This window comes from Grampus griseus, assembly GCF_964374135.1.
Source record: "Grampus griseus genome assembly, chromosome: 3".
Classification (NCBI taxonomy): domain Eukaryota; kingdom Metazoa; phylum Chordata; class Mammalia; order Artiodactyla; family Delphinidae; genus Grampus; species Grampus griseus.
This window is the reverse complement of record NC_139019.1, coordinates 40,568,996-40,588,831: the sequence shown is the minus strand read 5'-3', so window position 1 is coordinate 40,588,831 and position 19,836 is coordinate 40,568,996. Positions and strand designations below refer to the sequence as shown.

At 42.7% G+C, this 19,836-nt stretch overlaps 1 protein-coding gene across 3 annotated transcripts; it reads right to left on the bottom strand.

The window, feature by feature from the left end:
• Positions 1-9,505: 9,505 nt before the first annotated feature.
• On the bottom strand, positions 9,506-15,759 carry FST (follistatin). Of its 3 annotated transcripts, none has more exons than XM_082649964.1 (6): positions 15,643-15,759; positions 13,531-13,722; positions 12,886-13,104; positions 12,342-12,566; positions 11,394-11,624; positions 9,506-10,935 (listed from the first exon to the last, which is right to left on the bottom strand). In XM_082649964.1, coding segments are annotated over exons 1-6 (954 nt in total). In that variant the 5' UTR covers positions 15,728-15,759; the 3' UTR covers positions 9,506-10,933. The 3 variants fall into 3 exon arrangements, with proteins under 3 accessions (XP_082506090.1, XP_082506088.1, XP_082506089.1); XM_082649962.1 differs by having other exon boundaries at positions 9,506-10,658; XM_082649963.1 differs by having other exon boundaries at positions 9,506-10,658; positions 11,394-11,621.
• Positions 15,760-19,836: the final 4,077 nt, after the last annotated feature.

Sequence of the window (19,836 nt, the reverse complement as noted above, 5' to 3'; positions counted from 1 at the left end):
TTAAGATTGGAGGATTTTATGAAAGATCAAGATCGTATAAAGGAGAAAAGACATAGTTAACTCTTTCCTTCTTTCACATTCTGAAAGGGAAAGCTGCAATTTTAAAACCGTAATTAGTGAAAAACAATTTAATTTAATTCAATTAAAGAAAACTAGCATTCAGATGGTAGAGTCTAATTTTCCACTGAATTTCTAAGTGGAAAATAAAGCATATTTATTTGCGGAGTGAAAATTTTTCTTAAGGAACAATTTGCTCTAATCGGAAAGAATGAGTGTGCATAAATATATTTGCCAAAAAAGTTGCAAGCTTTTCATTTCCAAGATGAAGTATAATAAGCAACACTAAAATATGACTACAGATTAAACTCTTGTATACTAGTAATTCTCTTTTCTAGCATCACTTTACACCCAAAAGGGGAAAAAATTAACTTCTGTGCTTATAGAAATTGGCAGCACATCAATAAAAACATGTGATAACATAATTATTTGCCTTAAGACTGTTTGACTGTGTTAGTAGCCAGGTGGAACCAAAATTATTCTCTCTTTGGGTAAAGTTTTTATATAAATTTATTAATTATTGTTCTTTTAATTTTATCTTAAATGTTTTCAGTGAAAAGTAGGATATGATAAGACTGGAATTTTTATCATTTACCAAGTCTAGAATTTTCTTAGTAATGTTAAAAGAAACTTGCATTGGTAAATTAAGTCTTTTTTTCCCATAGAATTCTGACTCCATTTCTCACCATCTTTATGACAATAAAACTGGGATGAAAGTATGGAGTATTATTAATTCATGAAAAGATTTCTACTGAAGCTAAAATGACTAAATTTTCTAGAGTTATAATTTCAATGCTTGGTTTATATTTACCACCATCAAAACTGATATTTAAGGGCATAGAATTCTAGAGTAAATATGAGTACACAACTAGAATGTGTTAAGATGTAATAATGTGTATCTTTTAAAATCGATTCTTGTAAAACTAAAACAATTTTATTTTATTTACTTTTTAATTTTATTTATTTATTTTTGGTTGTGCCGGGTCTTAGTTGTGGCTCGTGGGCTCCTTAGTTGTGGCATGCATGTGGGATCTAGTTCCCTGACCAGGGATCGAACCCGAGTCCCCCGCATTGGGAGGCAGATTCTTAACCACTGCACCACCAGGGAAGTCCCTAAAACAATTTTAAAAGTAAGCCAAACTATGAAATTCTTCCATTTAAATTATCTTGGAAGTTATTAAAAAAAAAACCCAGCTTCATTGAGATAAAATTCATATACCATACAATTCATTTATTTAAAGCGTACAATTCAGTGGTGTTTATATATTCACAGAGTTTTGCAATCATCACCACAATCAATTTTAGCACATGTTCATCCCTTCAAAAAAATCCTGTACCAACTAGCAGTCACCCCCTGCCCCCCCAATTTATGTCCCATTCCCCCAGTCCTGGACAACCACTAATCCTTCTGTCTCTACATATTTATCTATTCTGGACATCTTGGCTAATTTCTATATATTTATCTATTCTGGACATCTTGGTGCAATATTTCTCTGACAAATTCTGAATTTTATATTGATTTATTACGTATAGATATAAATCTGTTTCTGTTTTCTTTCTAATTAATTACTGGAACTTTGTGTTAATTTAATACTGAGGTCATATATAAGATTTTTGAAAAAATTATAGTTGATTCCCAACTATAAATAAATGATACCTGTGGGTTTTTGTTGAGGTGTAATTTTGGCCCATAAAATGGAAAGCACTTCAGGAGAATTTTAACAGATTAAAAAATCAGTAAATCAACTAAAACAACTTTCAAAATGTTGATTTAGTTTATATTCATTCCCTCTGCCCCTAGATATTGGTGAAGGGAAATGTGTATCTTGATCTGGTCCTTTTTCTTTTGTCACCTAGGTCTCTGTCCCATGTCATCCGTGCTGGAGATCGGACATTCCCATATAAGGATCTTTGCTAATGTCAGAGAATTCTTAGTTTTCTACCAGTCTTTGCTTGAGGTTGAGTTCAGACTCCTCAGTCACATATTTCTAAGTATGAGCTTCTGCTCTGGTCCACTAGAGGCTGGAGGACAGAAAGCTTTCCCTTGCAAAACATTCTGCTAAATGCTGACTGCTGTTCATTATTTGGGAAATCGCTTCTCTGTCTGATGTTGTTGTTCTCTGGTCTATTTCTCTGCCCTCCCATGTTCCTCCGAATTGTGTTGGTATAACGCAGAGTGTTTGGCAGCAGCCATTTTATTGGGTGGAGTATTTGACTGGTAGTAGATTGGGAACAGCTTCCTGGTTGTTGAGTGCTTCTGAGAAAATACTCTTGAACCTTGCTGATGTTGATGAATTCTATACTCTCTCTCTGGCTTCAGCCACTTGCAGTTCTACTTTTAACAACTTTATAACTATCTTTGTTTAGATTATCTCGTGGTATTTACCTGTCATTGTGGCTGCCAAGATCTCTGGGACACTCCCTCTACTTTATGCTGAATTATACTTTCCCAATTTAAAATTTAACCCTGCATTTCCCAGCTTCCCTGTTGGGGACTTAGTTTCACCAATCAGATTTATTCCTATAAGATTCTGATTTGGAAGGAATCTGTGTGAGGAAACAAGCAGAGTGAGGGGCATCCCTTTGTTAGGGGCAGTAGGTAAAGGGGCAATTTCCTGACTGTAGAAGAAAAGGAATGATCTGAAGCTCAATCAAATGTCAGGGCTGGTCATAGCAATCTTCAGTCACCAGCATTTGGATTGCAGTGAAAACCATGACAATCTGATGATATTGGAATATTGTGGAATACATAGAAGACTGTGCAGCCTGAAAAGCGAGGGGGTGGAGGATGGAACTCTTGGCCAACAAAGGGCAGTCAGATCAGGTAGATGAGTGAAACAAACCAGGTGAAGGACAACAGGCGACATGGGAGGTGCAGTGAACTAGGGGGCATGTACCCATCTAAAGAAAGAGTTGCTAAAAAAAAAAAAGAAAGAAAGAGTTGCTGATGTCTGCTCTGCTCCTGGTGATTGTGTGGGATCACAGGCCCAGTGATATCTGGTTCTCAGATTTTTCAAGAGAAAGTAGAAATCCAGATTTTGGGGTGGGATTTCCTAATTTTAAAATATTGTTAACTAATTCAAAATTATTTTACAGGTGTGGGTGATCAAATAAAATATAAATTGGATACAGTCCATAGGTTGCCAGCTTTTGATCCTACTTTACTGGTGAGAAGAACACGGCGCGTAAGGAAGTCCCATAAGAATGGTGTGATAACGGGTGGGGGAAATTAAAAAACCCGGGGAATTGAGAAGAGCAGAGTCCCGTTGACAATGTACAAATCAAAGAGTGATTCATTAGGTAAGGACGGAGTCATCCATTGTGTCCATTGTACTGGGAGCTTGGAAGTCATTGATAATGTTTGCCAAACATATTTAGATGAAGAACAGGAGGAAAGACCACATTGCAGAAGGTTGAGGAATGAGGGAGAGGTGAGCTAGTGGAGATAGAATGGAGATTACGCCACAGGTTGTGTCTAGAGGAAGACACAAGAAGGCTTTTTTTTTTTAGAGGGCTAGCCAAGGCTGAAGCATTTATGTGTGTGTGTGTGTGTGTGTGTGTCTTGAATTAGGCAAACTTTACTAATTATTTCAATTTTCCTATCCTTATTTAGAAACATTTTTATGAAACATATTTATAGGCTCAGGGTAATAAAACCACCACAGAGGGAAAAATTTTAAATGATGGAGGGAAAGTTCTGTTCATAGAGTGAATTTCTGGAAGAGATGGGAGGGGGGGTGGTGGAAAACACAGAAATGAAAATGAGATTCTTTGAGGTTGGAGGGAAGGTTGTTACAAATTGTATGGAATAGGGCAAACGTATGGCAGTGGAGGAAGCTGACGTAATTCTTTCCTGATGGCAGCAATTATCTAGTTGAGTAGATGAGATAAAGTTCACTGAAAGTGAGGAGAGTGGGCGTGGTTTGGAAGTGCCAGGGAGGGAAATGGAAAAAGACAGATGTATAAAATATTGCTCTTAAAGAACCCAACTGAGATTAGATTCCATACTTGTGTAAGGGCACCCAGTGGTACTTTTTGAGGATTTCATCTTTGCTCAGCAGCATAGGTATAGTTGTAGAGAAGGTGGATTTCACTGATCCATAGTTAGGATTTTGGCCAAAGAGTGTGGGGAAATGGACAGGAATTCATAGAACCGAGGTTCTAGTGAGAGAATCATTGAGGTGATTGAGGTAGGAAAAGATATGAGGCCAGGAGGAATAGAATGTCAAAACATTGTGAGAGAGGCCCTTTCAATCTTGGTTCAGCCTATGAACCTTGGGATGTTGTTGTCTCTGGATACATTCCTAGGAGGATATCAGTTATTATAGTTTTGAGCCTGCACGTCTATTTCATTTGGTTGCTTAGAGCTCCCTGTTCTTAGAAGAGGTGGATGAAATTAGTAGCAGTTTTGGCTTCCTGACCAGTGGATGAAGTTGGAAGTTCTACTCTCTAAGAAGATGATGTAGAACTGCTGGAAGAAGTTGTAGGCAAGTGCTAGGGAAGGGAAGTGGAACAAATGTCAATTTAAGGGAGAACCAGGGTTGGAATGTCACTATCTTCATTTAAAATTCATGTCTCTTCTTGATAAACTTACCACTCAATACATATGCCTGGAGGGGATGGTAAAGGCAAGTCCACAACTCCTAGCCAGTCCGGCTTAAGTCTCATTGGGAAGATCTCCCATAAGATAGTGAAGGCTGAGAATATTCTTAGGAAAAATGTGCCTTGTGATGTCTATGGCCAAGTACCTTTACCACCAGCAGGTACACTCCTGAAAATAAGGCCAATTATGCGTGGGAATTCTGACCAGGTGAGGCTGGCAGAACAGAGTTGAACACGGTTTCTGTGTAGCCCTACCAGAGACCCATGTACGGGTATTCTGGCTGCCTTTGGAACATCAGGGAGCCAGGGCTCACTCAGAGCTTGAATTGATTCTAGGGCGGTAGTTCTCAAACTTTAGCATGCACAAGAATCACCTGGAAAGCTTGTTAAACCACAGATTCTTGGACCCCAGGTGAATTTTGTTCAGTGGTTCTGGGGTAGTGCTCGAAAAGTTGTATTTCTAACAAGCTCCCAGGTCATTCTGATGCTGCTGGTCTAGGCACTACACCCTGAGTAGCACTGTTTATATTTGGGAATTTTATTGACTGGGTCCTGATTCCGCATAGCTAATAAATAAAGTGCTCTCAATCTATTTTGATAACTTTTCCTCGGTCACTGGGTCTACAAAAGACTCTAGGAGTTTCAAGTATCGGTAGCCTTTTGAGTAATCCAATTCTTCCCTTGTCATTGGCCCATAAGTCCACAGCAATCTCAAGAAACTATAGAGATTGGCCAGTGCCTTGGTCTTTCACTGCCACCACTGTTTATGGGATGCATCATGACCAGGAAATCATCCCATCAATTTTTTTTTTCGTGCCAGAAAAGATAGAGATATATGAAGATCTCTTAGAACTCGAATAGATGTACAGCTACTCTGATTCACGAGGATTGTGACTTTGCTTCTGATTTCTTGCTTGCCCAAAATCACTGAGAAAAGTTTATACTTGTTCTTTAGCCAGAGACCTGAGTCCTTAGGGAATTAATACAAGAGACTTTTGGTGGCAGTATATCTGGCTCCTGACTGTACCAGCTGGTTCCCGGGCCATATTCTTAAAATAGAAAAATAAATGACAGCTCTGCCAGGACTACATTTGGTATAATCCAGAGAATATGTGTTTAAGTGTCTGAAGGAATCAGCCACAGGAATCTTGATGGTACCAGCCAAGATATCTGAGGTCCAAGGGTGGCAAAACCCAGGGACCATCCAGTACTCATGGGGGGATTCCAGCTAAACAGAAGCTGGGATTTGGACATGTCCGGGCAGGTCTGCTGAATACTCAGGGCAGGCATGCCTGGAGTCTATTTACATGACAACTTTTGGCTGAAGAATGATTGTTTGTTGATCTGAATGGAAAGTGGAATGGGAAGAAGAGAAATGTGTCTGTCTTAGGATGCAGGTTTTGAAAAATGTTTTTTAATAAATGAGTTTATAAATTAAATAATATATCATCTTTTTGTATCTGGTAATTGTACAATTTACATTAGGATTTTTGCTAGTTTGGAAATAATTTATTACTATCTTTAGAAACCTATAGCCCTCATGTAGGAAATCCTATCAAAATTAAAGACAGATTTAATCTAGTTTACTACCAGGGATTGTGTTGGGTGTGTGAATGAAAAGACAAAATGCATGTCTTATGGCTTTGGAAATGTTGGGTGACTGATTTTTTTCTAAATTTCCATGAAAAATAATGTATCTCAATTTGTTATTTGAACTGTGAACTTTTGCTATAGCACCTAGATCTTCCTGAAGCTCTGTTAAATATTAACGTGGCTAAAATAGTTTAAAATTTAAAATAAATTGTTTACACTTGTGCTTCTGGTCGTGATTGGTGCCACTCCTTATTCATTGCATTTTCAAGGTAGAGGCTGGTTGATGAGCTACAATTTCACTCTTTCTTTTTCTTTCTTTATTTTTTTTTGTTTTGTTCAGGCCATGCAGCCTGCAGTGGAGGAGCAGAGTCTTAACCACTTGACCACCAGGGAAGTCCCTCTTTTTTCTTTAATTAATAACAATTATTACAGTCCTAGAGGACACTTATTCACTGGCTGTTTTTCATGTGCAAGGCACAGATCTAAGCACTTTACACATTTTATTTCTTTTAATCTTCAGAACACTGTTATGAAGGAGACACTTTTATTATCCTGGTTACATACATGAGAAAACTGAGGCCTAGAGAGGTTAAATTCCTTGTCTAATTAATATATAGCAAGCAGTGGGGAGAACTGGGGTTTTGGTGTTTGAAGTGTTTTATCAAAACTATTAATTACTCTAAATTTTAAGATGGTTATGGAAAGGAAAAGGCTGTTTCTCAGTTCAGGTATGGTTTAGGTGTCAGAAATTCTCTCAGTGCCAATTTTGATTCTTTAGCCCTTGCGAAGTCACCGGAATTATTTTCCAGTCTTTTGGTCATACAAAATGATTTTTTAAATGACTCTATTTCAGTTGCTTTCCTAGAGATTGGGAAAAGCAGTCTACTGTGCACCTCTCCTTGAGAATGACTTTTTAAATCTTTAAACTTTTTATTTGGATATTATTTCAAACTTACAGAAAAGTTGCAAAAATAAAGATCGTATTAAAGATACCCATACACCTTTTACTCAAATTCACTTATTGTTAATTAACATTTTACTTCTTTTATCATTTGTGTGCTCTCTCTGATTACATATGGGGGAAAAAAACCTATATAAAGCTATATTTTTTCTTTCTAAATCACTTAAGGGTAAATTACATACATTTTGGTCTTTCCCCCTAAATACTTCAGTGTTATCTTTCCTAAGTATAGGAATATTCTCTTACTTGTATATTTCAGTAGTCAATTTCAGTAAATTTGGTTTGATACGATGCTTTCATCTATGGACAGTGTTCTAATTTTGTCAGTTGGACAATAATGTTATATACAGGGCTTTCCCCCTTGGGTACAGGATCCAGTCTAAGGCCAGGTACTACACTGAGCTGCATTGTTTGAGAATGATTCTAATTATGCCAGATTTTATTTTTGCTGTACCCATACAGCATGTAAAAATCTTAATTGAAGTGGACCTCTGATGAAAATTAGACCCCTGATAGATTTTTCATTATTACTTGATATTTTGCAATTCCTAATGATGATTAGGATGAACTCATACTAATTAAAGCTAGTTACTAGCAACTGTTTCTATTAATTACTTTATATACCTAAACGAATTAGATTCTTTTGAGTCATAGCTGAAATTCTAACAGTAGCCTAATGGTATTAATCTAATTTTAATTTTAAAAGAGACTTCTATTTTTTGGTACTAATTAGCCTAACGCAGGATTACTGGAAAAGTCGGAAACCCCAAGAAGGAAAATGAGATACTGTCTGGTGTTTGAGAGGAATGATTGATGCTGACAAGTATGAAATAAAAATTATAAATAAATAATCCGGATGTTGTTTAAAAGGCAAGCTGTTGATTTTATCACTCCCCCTTGCCAAGACACACATTGGTGCCTGTTAAATTTGACGTTTTTACTCTGATGTCAATGGCAGCTTTAAAGCATCAGTAGCATCCCAGGATGAGGTAATAAATCTGTCCCAGGAAGAGATGTGAAACCATGTCTGCCTGCTGTTTCCTTATCCAAGAGCCCAACCCTAGTGGCAAGCCAGCAGCTCCTGGGCACTACAGAATTTACCATCCTTGTCTTTCCTCGGTTAATGGGGGCCTGTTTGTCTTCTGCACCTCTTTTCCCCTTTTCTCTGGGAACCGGGAGTAGAGGGCTAATGAACCCAACAGGCTCCTAATCATTATACAAACTCTGCCCACCCAAGAGGCCCCTCTGCCTTCACCAAATTTCTCATTTGGTGACCACAGTTGAGAGCCAACAGTCTCCTACAGTCATTTTAAATAATTATTTATATTAAAGAGGGTTTTCACAAAAGGGATAAACTTTTGAAAAGAACTTGGGTCACAGTCTTTGAAAGAAAGAACATATTTGCTTAGCAATGTTTGCAATATTGACTGTTGTTTGCACTTGCCCTCCTACAGTCCCAATCCTCACTTCTTTGCATCTCGTACTTGATATTTTCTAATATACTTAGGCAATGAATTAGCACACGAGTTGGAAACTTGTGATTATATAGTTAAGTATCACTACGTAGTACAATGTATTACAGGGACAAACAATTGATGTCCCAGGTGCCAATCTGAGACTCTTGATAGTGTGATTTGGCTGTCTAATGTAAACTGCAAAATATTAATACATGTCCTCTTACCTTGAAAGTGTCATTATTTACTCTCCATGAACCATGGACATCATTGTGGAAATCCACCCCTGCCCCACCCTCACTTCACCAAGTCTCTAGAATTCCAACACTATACTGCCTTTATTTCTGTAGTTGATATTCTGACTTCTAGGATGTGCTGTCATATATTAGTCCATTTTCACTTTTCCTTGTGATGTGCTTTGTTTTTTAAAGATCTAAGATCCACTGTATTTAGATGAGGAAAGATAAAGGGCACCTCTGGCTATGGAGATGAGTTTGGAACAAGGATAGCTAAGATGGTGTTTTTAAAGAGGAAACTTTAGGCTTGGTACATTGCAGGGAAGAACATCTACAGTGTCCTCCAGGGCTGAGTGGTAGGTATGCCATCACTCCTACAAAGGGGTGGCTGGACCTCAGATTCCTTTATCTTTTGAGCTCCACTGAGGTGATCTGTAATTTACCTTGGAGTTCCTACTGCCCTGGCCACTTAATTTCAGTGATAACTCTATTTCTCAGCAAATGTATCATATACATTTTTACTCAAAAGCCCACATAACTTCTTTTACATCATCAGCAATTGAGACCATTGGCTTTTTAAAATTTTTTTATTTTTTCACTCATTTATTTACAAATACACATTATAACTTTTATATACATTGCACATTTACATGGTAGAAAAGTACAAAACTATATATTTAAATGAATTTATATTTAACTTGCCATGTTTGAAAATATAAAATTGCATCAGAAAAAAGTATTATGAAAAGCAAGAAACTTGAACTGATAAAGCTTTGATATAACTTTTCATGACACATTGGGTGAAAAGGACTAATTTAAAAGGTACAGCAGACTAGCTTAAAGGAAACACCTAACAAAAGGTTGAATGTGTAGCATTCCCCTTCCTTCAGGCTCCTGACACCCATATCACTCAATTTCTTTGGATCTGTAACATCTTAAAAGTACATTATTAGAAACCCAACATTGCTATCAGCCCCTCTCACAAATGTCTTCATCACAACAAGAGAACGGAAGTAGGAATTTCCTCAAAGATGTATCCTCTGTACCTTCTATCTGAGTCAGAGTTATAATGCCTTTTGGTCAGTCAAGATTCCTTGTAAACAAAACCCGAGGGATCACGTATGTACAGAACAGGCAGCAGAGAATCCAATAAATAAACATGACAGAAACTGACATGCAAGTTTGTTATAATGGAAAAGAGTCTAACAACAGTGAAATGAAGGGAGACAGATGAGTGAGTGAATAGTAAGGAATGGACTTAAATGGTTTACAAGGAAAAAAAAAAGCTTTTACTTTACAAGCAAGAGACCTCACAATAAATAACAACTGCTCTTCCTTTCACGAATAAATTTCTTCAAAAACAAGGTGTACAGTCAACCAGACATTTTATGTATAAATTATAAAACATGACACAGTATAAATAAATGTCTACAAGTCTCAACTATGGGCCTCATCCAGTAGACCTCACAATGACTGCCTCTCCGGGTCCAATGAGTAACAAGGTGGCCTGGGAGAGAGCTTTAGGACAAAGGTCCTTTATGTATAGTTTTCCCCCCAAATAAATAAGCATACACTTATTTACAGTATGGACAATATATTTTTTCTTTTTCTTTTTCTTTCTTTTTTTTTTTTTGCCCAAAGGCTGTGTCAACACTGAACATTGGTGGAGGGTTTACCACTCTAGAATGGAAGATATAGGAAAGCTGTAGTCCTGGTCTTCATCTTCCTCCTCTTCCTCGGTGTCTTCCGAAATGGCTAGATGGGGGAATACAGGGGAGCTGCTGTTTAAATATGGACAACAACAGCGCAGAAGCAGCTCAGTGTACGTTTTCAAAGCCCTCTGAAACAGCCATATTACAGCGTTGCATTTTTATGTGACTTGCAGTAAGATGCTTTTTTTTGTTTTGTTTTTGGCATCTGCTGTTATGCAATAAGTTTAAAAAAAAACTTAAAAAAAAACACCATTATCTATGAAGTCAAAAACTGCAGAAAGTTCTGAAGAATCAATGGCTCAGGTTTTACGGGCAGATTCCTGAAATTAGATAAAAAGCGCTCTTGTGTTCTAGGTATAACTGCTTTGGGTCCTTAATTCAGAGTTAGTAGAGGCAGCTGCACAAAGCAGCAGCCCCTGTGTGATAACAGACTTTGAAAAAGAAAAAAAAACAACCTTTGAAGCAGTTAGTTTAGATTCAAGTGTTAATAAAGCAAACAGCAAAGCACACTACTAAAGCAGAAGAAATTAGGGGCAAATGACTGGAAATAGGTTTTTAGAGGCGACCCCCTTGATGATCATCAGACAAATCCTAAAAGCCCAGAAACATTCCAGGCAGTTGTTCTGTGGATCGCCGAACTGCTGTTAAAATTTAGCAGCTACCTAACTTAAACAGAAGTGGGCTTATATGGGGAGGTTTTCGTGCTTTTTACGTCTCCATTCCCTAGGGCTTGCCTGGGAAAGCCTTAAATTGCAGCAAGGTTAGAAATTGCACTTACAGTTGCAAGATCCGGAGTGCTTCACTTCCAGCAGCACGCCTGAAGAGCAGGCCGCTTCCTTCATGGCACACTCGCTGGCGTAGGTGGCATTGTCACTGGCACAGACAGGCTCCTCAGACTTACTTTCAGGGCACAGCTCATCGCAGAGGGAACACCGGCCTCTGCCAACCTTGAAATCCCATAAACACTTTTTTCCACCAGTGCACTGGATATCCTCACAGGACTTTGCTTCTAGGATATAATACACCTGTGATGAGTAAATCCATTTCCCCCTTGCCCCCTTTCTCTAGTCTCCTATCCATAAATGTAAACATATAACATATCTTATTACTCACTCACGGGGGTAATGGAGATATTGTGCAAAAATGCTCTATAAATAAAACCAAAACACACACACACACACACACACACACACACACACACACACACACACACACCCCAGTTTCCTACATACTATATTAGTATATGAAAATACTGTAGCATTTTTTTGGAACAGAATTTCACGGTATCCTTGAGTTAAATACGTATTTGATTATTTCCCACAAGTGGGATCTTTTAAAAAAAGAAAGAATTCTATCAGTTATCAGAATCTGATAACAGATTTTAGGAACTGTTAAGTAATTATTTCTTGCTTCCAGCAAGTCTAGCACTTAAAAAAAAAAGGTGTAAAATTGAGTGAGTTCTTTGGTTTCTAAGGAGGAAAATTGTTTCCTGTGTGCTGGCATTTCAATATATATGCCAATGTTTCCGGAAGACAATGGTTTTCTTAAGGAATGCTGTGGTCATGACAGTTTACCCAAACTGGAGAGTATTTCTCTCTTTGGTGAAGCTATGTGTTTGGGGAGGCTTTGGCCTTATTTATTGGTTAACCTCATAGTTTTAACACCAGTTCTAGCCTCTTTCTCTTTTTGTATTTTTTCTTTTCCTTCCTCAATCCAGAATACCTACTGATACACTTTCCCTCATAGGCCAATCCAATAGACCTGCCCAGTAGGCAGGTAGCCTTTCTCAGGTGACAGGCGCTGGAGTAGGTTACTCCATCATTCCCACAGAGATACTGTTCAGAGGAGGTGGGCTCTGGGCAAATGCGGTTACATGTCACACAGTAGGCATTATTAGTCTGGTCCACCACGCATGTGGAGCTGCCTGGACAGAAAACATCCCGACAGGTCTCTGAAACAAAGAGGGAAACACACATTAATAGGCATCTTCTGGTCCTTAGGGACCGAGCATTTGATAGTATCAAGGAAATCATGAAGCATCCAGCTTTCAGAAACGTACTCTGGGAGCCCTGTGGTTTTCAAAAGAAAACTATGATTCTAGGTTGGTCCTTCAGTGTTTTAAGGAGTCTTCAGAAGTTAGAAAGGGTTCCTTTATTTGGTATCATCCTTATTATTATTAGGCTATCACTGCAGACTACACCATCCCCCGGGGGTCTTGCAGTGGGTCTATCTCAGGTAGAAAGCTGGGGGAGGGGCCGGGTAAGACCTACTTTTACATTTGCCCTGGTACTGGACTTCCAGTTCCGGCTGCTCTTTACATCTGGCCTTGAGGAGTGCACATTCGTTGCGGTAGGTTTTTCCGTCCAGCCCACAGACTGGGCCTTTCCAGGTGATGTTAGAACAATCTGGGGCGCAGACGCAGCGGGGTTTGTTCTTCTTGTTCATTCGGCATTTTTTCCCGGGCCCACAGTCCACGTTCTCGCACGTTTCTAGCAGTTGGAAAGATGCAGGGATTAAAACCGGGGCCAGGCACCATGCAGGTCAGCCAGGAGGGCTGCGGGTGCCTCGCGCAATCGTGCTTGCCAGCAGTCCGAGCCCAGGGGCTCTCACCCAGAAGTTGAGGAGGGGCAGGTGTGGGGGACAGTGGGCTGCATCCCATACCCAGATCTCTCTCAAAGTGCACGGGTTGGCTGGCTTCACCACCACATTTGGCTAAGAAGTCCGAGAACCTCTGTCGACCTTGTTTTGCCTGTAGTATGTGACACCCAAGATTAAACCCGGATGGCTTACCAGGGCTGGGGGTGGTTAGGTGGATCCCACGAACAAAGGTCTCCCAGTCCCAAACCCCAGCTGGGCACTGGGAGGGTAAGACGCCCTCTACTGAGGGCCTACAAATTGGGGAGGAAGAGCCCTACCTTTACAGGGGATGCAGTTGGGGGCGCCCCCATTGAAAATCATCCACTTGAAGAGCGTGTTGTCATTTACGTCCTCTTCGGTCCATGAGGTGCTCAGGCGGCCGGTGCTGCAGCACTCCTCCTTGGTCAGTTCTGTCTTGTACAGGACCTGGCAGCGGCCGTTCTTTGCTTGGCGGAGCCAGCAGTTCCCAGCTGCGGGGAGACAGGGGCGGGGAGGTGGGCGAGTGAGCAGTGGCGGGGTAGGGGGAGAGAGGCGACGAGCCGGCAAGGGAAGGAGACCCGGCGGGGATGGGGAGGGAGTGAGCGTGGAGGAGGAGAGACGGGAGAGAAAAGCAGAAAAGCAGGAAACAAATCGGAGGGAGTGAAGGGGTGGAGAAAGAGGGGGAAAAAGCCAGATTGAAGAGGTGGGAGGTGGGCGAGGGGGAGGGAAGGCGAGAGCGAGAAGCCAGAGCGCCCCAGCCATATCAATGTCAGTTACCAGTGACCCAGACACAACACGTGCAGCTTGCATTGACTTTTACTAGACTGTTTACTTTTATTCGTCCCATTTCATAACCTGCAGCGACTCGAAGAGCAGATTAAAGAACCTGACAAAAACAGGATGCGACGGGTGTTTTTACATGTTGCATTCATGTAGGCGGTACGAGTATTATTTGTGACAGGGGTTAAGAAAGTAGGAGAACTTGAGAGAGAGAGAAAGAAAAAGAAAGGGGGAGACAGAGACCGAGACAGACAGACACACACACAGACACACACACACACACACACACACACACACGCACACACACACACGAACAGATCAAGCAAAAGGCACTTGTGAAAAATGAAAGCAAAAAAGCAACCGGGCCCTGCCCGGCGCTGCCCCGCGCGGCCTCGAGGCGCAGCCCGCCCGACGGGCCGTTTTGCAATCCGCCAGACCCAGAGGACGCCCGCGGCCACCGCGATCTTTCGAAATCTCCCAGGGCTGCTTTCCCCGGCACCCCGGCAGCGCCTCGTCCCGAAAGGCGGGCAACTCAGAGTAGCGCGTCGCAGACGGCTAGGGACAGTGCCCGGGGGACAGTTTACAACACACACAAAATGTTAACGCTAAAGCCAGGAAAGTTACAAGTCTGCCTCAAGAAAAGAGTAGGGGGGGGAAACAAAAGGGGGGGGGAACTTCCTACTGTTTCATGGTTTTATATACATGTATGTGTGTATACACACACCCCTATCTCATACCTACCAAGAAATCTTTGCAAGTAATTTCTCCCCCTTCCTCCTTTTTAATGTTCGGATTTTGGTCAGGAAGATTTCTCATGAATCATCCATATAACTTTAACAATAATTGGATCGCAAGCTGCTATTATTATTTTAAAAAATTCTGCCCAAAGACTAATTGAAAGAAACAAATCTAATTTTTAAAAGCTTTAGAAATTTGCATCTCAGAATTTAAATCAATTGTGGGCTCCTCACTGTTCTACAGAAAGTTAACAGTCAGAGGAATGAGGCAAAGGGGAAAAAACTGTAAACTACTCAAAAGAGTCCGGGGCAATAATTTTTTTTTTTTTGCAGCGTTGGGGGGAGGGGGTTGGAAGAAGCATCCACTAGGCAGAAAGCTACTTCCCTCTAAAATTTTCGGCACCCACATTTCCAAGTTTGGGCAAAGTTTCTGAAACCACGTCCCCCAGCCACCGAAGAAATTTCAGTATCTCCCCCTCCCCACCCAGTCATTTTTTTAAGGTATCCACAAGACATAGGAGGGAGGGAGGTTAGACTGCAAATGGGTCGACTGAAATCTCCAGGCTACTGATGCTTGTCCCCTTCCTCAGAGCCAAACAGGGGAGATAACATCTGAACTCATTATGTCCAGAACTTGGAGCATCTAACCCTACCTATTGAGAGAGACTCCAGCTCACCCCCTTTCCTTTTAAAGGATAACCGCGCTCCAAACTCGGCTTCAGGTCCTAAAGTGTCACTGCCTTTAGTTTTCCCACTCCTCTCCATCCCGGACTCGCTAAGTTGGTCCAACATCTTCCGAGAGCAGCGTTGCTCAGAATAGACCCAGTGGAGACGACCGAAAAGTACAAACCCCTGCCCTGTGCCGAACCTCCCAGCGCATCCCCCCTTGCTTACCCTGGGCACTGCGGTCCTCCATGAACTGGCAGAGCAGCAGCAGCAGGAGGCAGAGCCCGCCGGGCTGGTGCCTGGGACGGACCATCCTGGGGGCAGGCGCGGGGCGAGGAGCGCGGCGGCGCGGGGAGCGGGCGCGGCGGCGGGTGGCTCGGGCAAGCGGCGCGCGTCACAGAGGCGAGCGGCGGAGGGCGCAGCGATCCCGGCGCAGCCCCGCGCTCGCCGCCGGCCGCCCGCGCGATTCAATGGACGTCAGAAGCCGGGCGCAGCCGCGCTTTAAATCTAGACGGGGGTCTCCGCGGTTTGCGGTGGGCGGTCTCCCAGTGTGTGGGGCAGTGGGAGGGCGGCCGCGAGCGAGGGTGTGCGCGGCTCCTTGGGGGTGGGGAGCTTCTAAAAGTTCAGTGTGAATCAGGTGACATTTCCCACCTTCTGGAAACCCTTCCCAATTATCTGGTGGAGGTGCCCGAAATCAAAGCTGCAGGAGGGGAATCGCCGAGTTCTTATTTGCGTAGGAGCGAGAGGGAGGGGGCAGGCGACCGGGGCGGGGGAGTGGGGAAGAACACCCACTTCAAGTCCTGCACGCCGCCGCTCGCTGGTAGCGCCGGCGCGCCGGGGGTGGCGTGTGTGTGTGTGTGCGTGTGTGTGTGTGTGTGAGAGAGAGAGAGAGAGAGAGAGAGAGTGAGTGTGTGTGTGTGTGTGTGTGTGTGTGTGTGTGTGTGTGTGTCTGGTGGGGGCGCGCTGGGGGCTCTGGAGGCGGCGGCGGGCGGAGCGGAGCTGGGCGGCTGGGCGGGAGTTGGTCTCCGCACCGGCGCTCCTTCGCTCCAGGAAGACTTTGCAAAACGCCCGAAGAGCCCTGAGCTGCTGAAATATCCCGCTTGAGGTCGGGTCGCTGCCGTTTTAGGCCCCCGCAGTCTGGGCGCGGGACCCCGAGACGTTTTGTCTCTGGGTCTGCGCGTGCCGAGCGCTGCGGCCACCCGGAGCCCAGAGGTGTGGCTGGGAACCCCGGCCCCGGCACCTTCCACCCCGGCTGAGCCGGGCCGAAACGTGGCCCTGGGTCTCGACGAGTCAGAAGCGAACAAAAATGTTGAACACCTCAGCCCCGGCCTCTCCCCCCCCGTCACAGTCTCGACCCTCTCGTTTTCTTTTCTCCCCTTTCACTTCGCCGCTTCTGGAGTCGGAACCCGGAGCGGGGGCGCCGACGCAGGCGGTCTACCCCCCTTCCCCGGCTCGGAGGCTCCCCAGTTTCCGTCCTGTGTGTCTCCGTCTCTCCCAGTCTCCTTCTCAGCATCCCCCCCCCCCCTTTCCCTCTTTCCCTCTTTCCCTCTTTCCCTCTCTCTCCGTTCGCGGAATAAAAAAGATTGCAACATCGATAATGAACTTCTGTAGCCTCAGTTTATTAAGCACAGTGCCTGGCATTCTTCGCTGAAAGTTGGCGGGTCTCTCATTTATAACATTTTTGGCACCGCTGAATGAAACTGAGGAGGCGATATTTCCTTTTATATAAAACGATTACTTCACGGAAAATGCTATATTGTTTATTCCAAAGCTGCCTTTTAAATTTCTATTCTTTTCGCTTCTGGAGCCCGAAGGACAACAGACAGCGAAGTATGCAGACAAAATTCTTGGACATTCGCAGGTCACTGGGATTTGTTCTCCTACGGATTTCAAATCCGCCCCTCTTCACGCCCCCAACCTCCCCCCGCCAGATCGCCGCCCCCCACGCCTTCTCTCGTCCTCCCACCCCCCATCTTCCACCACCCCCTCCCACCCCCTCCACAACTGCAAATAACTCAGTGATAACAGATTTTTTTCCACCAACTGCAGGAGATAGTGCTAATCTTTTAATAAAAGATCCCATTACAATGGGATCTGTCTGGACAGACTATAATAGATCCCGAAATACAGCCGTGCTAATATTAGAAGACAGTTGTTTGGGTGCCTCTCAGACGGGCCCAAGCCCCCCTTTGAAAGTGGGCATGAATCACAAAGCCCCGCGGCCGCCGCACCTGCACCGCGCGCATTCGGTGCAGCAGGCTGGTAAAAACGGGTGACCTCGCCGCTGCTTTTCGCTTTATAATTACCGTCCTGAGGACGGGAGGGGAGGGGCGCGGGCGGTCGGGGCGGGGTGGCGCTGGCTTTTTGCTCACTTCAGACGGCTCTGGGGGCTCCACATCCTTCTTAATCTTTCGGATTTATTCTTCCTCTCTCTCTCTGTGTCTTCCCTCTTCTCTCTTTCCCTCCCGTCCGCCCAACCCTTCTCCTCTTTTCTCTTTGCCTCCCTCTTCCCCGACTCTGCTCGTACTCTCCCCCCTTCTCCCTCCCCTCTTGCTTTTCCACTCTTCCCTCCAATGCAGCATTAATGTAGAGTTGTTTAGTGCCCTCTAATGGCCGACGACATTAACAATTAATAGCAAACTGTCCCCTTTGCAGGAGCCGACACTCCATGGCAGAGTTCCAAAGTTGAATTTATTTCTTCTTTATTCAGGCAGATGGATATAGTGCTTATATAGTAATGTGCTGAGGGAAAGTTTGTTTTCTCCCTTTCAAATCCTCTTTCCCAGGGAAAACTTAGTTGAAGGAAAGGGGAAAGCTAACAATTATTGTTACTCGACCATTTTTTTTGGGGGGGGGCGGTATAGATTTGTCTTTTAATAGCAGCAAGAGACACAGCTTCTGTTTTATCAAAGTTTATCAAACGTGTATCTAGGGTTGGAAAATAAATTCAATATTCTAAATACACAAATTATCTTAGATGGTAGGTGGTTGGATTTCGTGGCAGTGTTACCAATAGCCATTAAACATTTTAAGACCCAAATGTGATTATATGATTTTATATTGTCCCCAGTTTAAATGCATTTATTGGTCCTGAGTCTTCTGTAGCCTCTGGAAGCTGAAATTTCTCACTTTAGGACCATACAAAACATTTAAATTTTGCTCATGCCTGGTTGTATATGAAGTCATCTTGCCTAGAGGAACGTGGGGTCATATATTAATGCATAGTTTATTTTCTCAATAGTTTTGGGAAGATTGTTTTAAAGACCATAAAATCCTCATATTTTATAACCATATAGCAATGAAAATAGTGATGTAACCTGCATGTTCTCATTATGGTTTAACTTATTCATTTGCATGTGCACTTAGAATATAGTGATATAAGAAGAGCATACCCGATATGACTTTGAGGGGCGTGGGGGGAGAGTGGTCCATGTGGCTAAATGAAAATTAGAATAAAGGCAATTTTGAGGGTTTAATCAAAAGAATATTTTATCTGGACTTTTGAGTTTTTGGTTTATTCAGATAGTTATTTTAGTTTGTGTATATAGAAACAACTCATGTCACAGAACTTTCTGAATTAACTTAATCCAAGGTATGACCACACAATTCCAGGATGATGGGTAAAAAGTAAAAATTCTGTTGCTATTTTATTATCTGTCTACATAATGCCAAGTGCTCAGACCAGTCATTTGACTAAATTGACTGCATTGACTAGTTGCTTTGGCATCATGTGATTTTCTAGGCTAGGCCAAAGCAGACACAGTAGCTCTCATTGTAAAAATGCCACCACTCACAGGAGTGACCCAGAGTACCAGAGGAGTACCAGAGGCAGACCCAATACAGGATTACTTTTCTCTGCAGAGAGGGTGGCTCTAAGGGGTCAGGGTTGAGGTCACAGGCAAACACAATGTGGAAAACATAAGTGCTGTGTTGCTTTTGCCTTTGTGAATAAGCAGTTTGGTGTTTGTTTAGTGATACAAGCTCATCCTGTTTTTCAGCTGCACCTTGGATAGTATTGATCTGTTTGGGAAAATGTCTGCCCTGAATCGGCACAGATCAGTCATCAGGATTCTTGTTGGCCTGGCTTGTTTTCTGACCAATTGGAGGAAATGAGACACAGGTCAATATTGGTCTCATATGGGCCTCCTGTGAGCATCAGTAAGAGATCCATCCCATTTCTGGGGTATGAAATGGTATCACACCTGTTCAGTGACATCACAGAAAAACAGCTGCTATTTCTTTTACTGTTTTATCTCCTGTAAATGTTAAATATTGGGTTTGTAGATGTATAAATGTCAAGGGGACATTTTAAAATAAAAATGCCTTCTTTCAGTTTTGTTGTATGCTTCCAAGTTGGACTTCTTATTTTTTTTCTTTCTGCTCTGCCAAAAAAGTAAATGTAAATTATGAGAAACACAATAG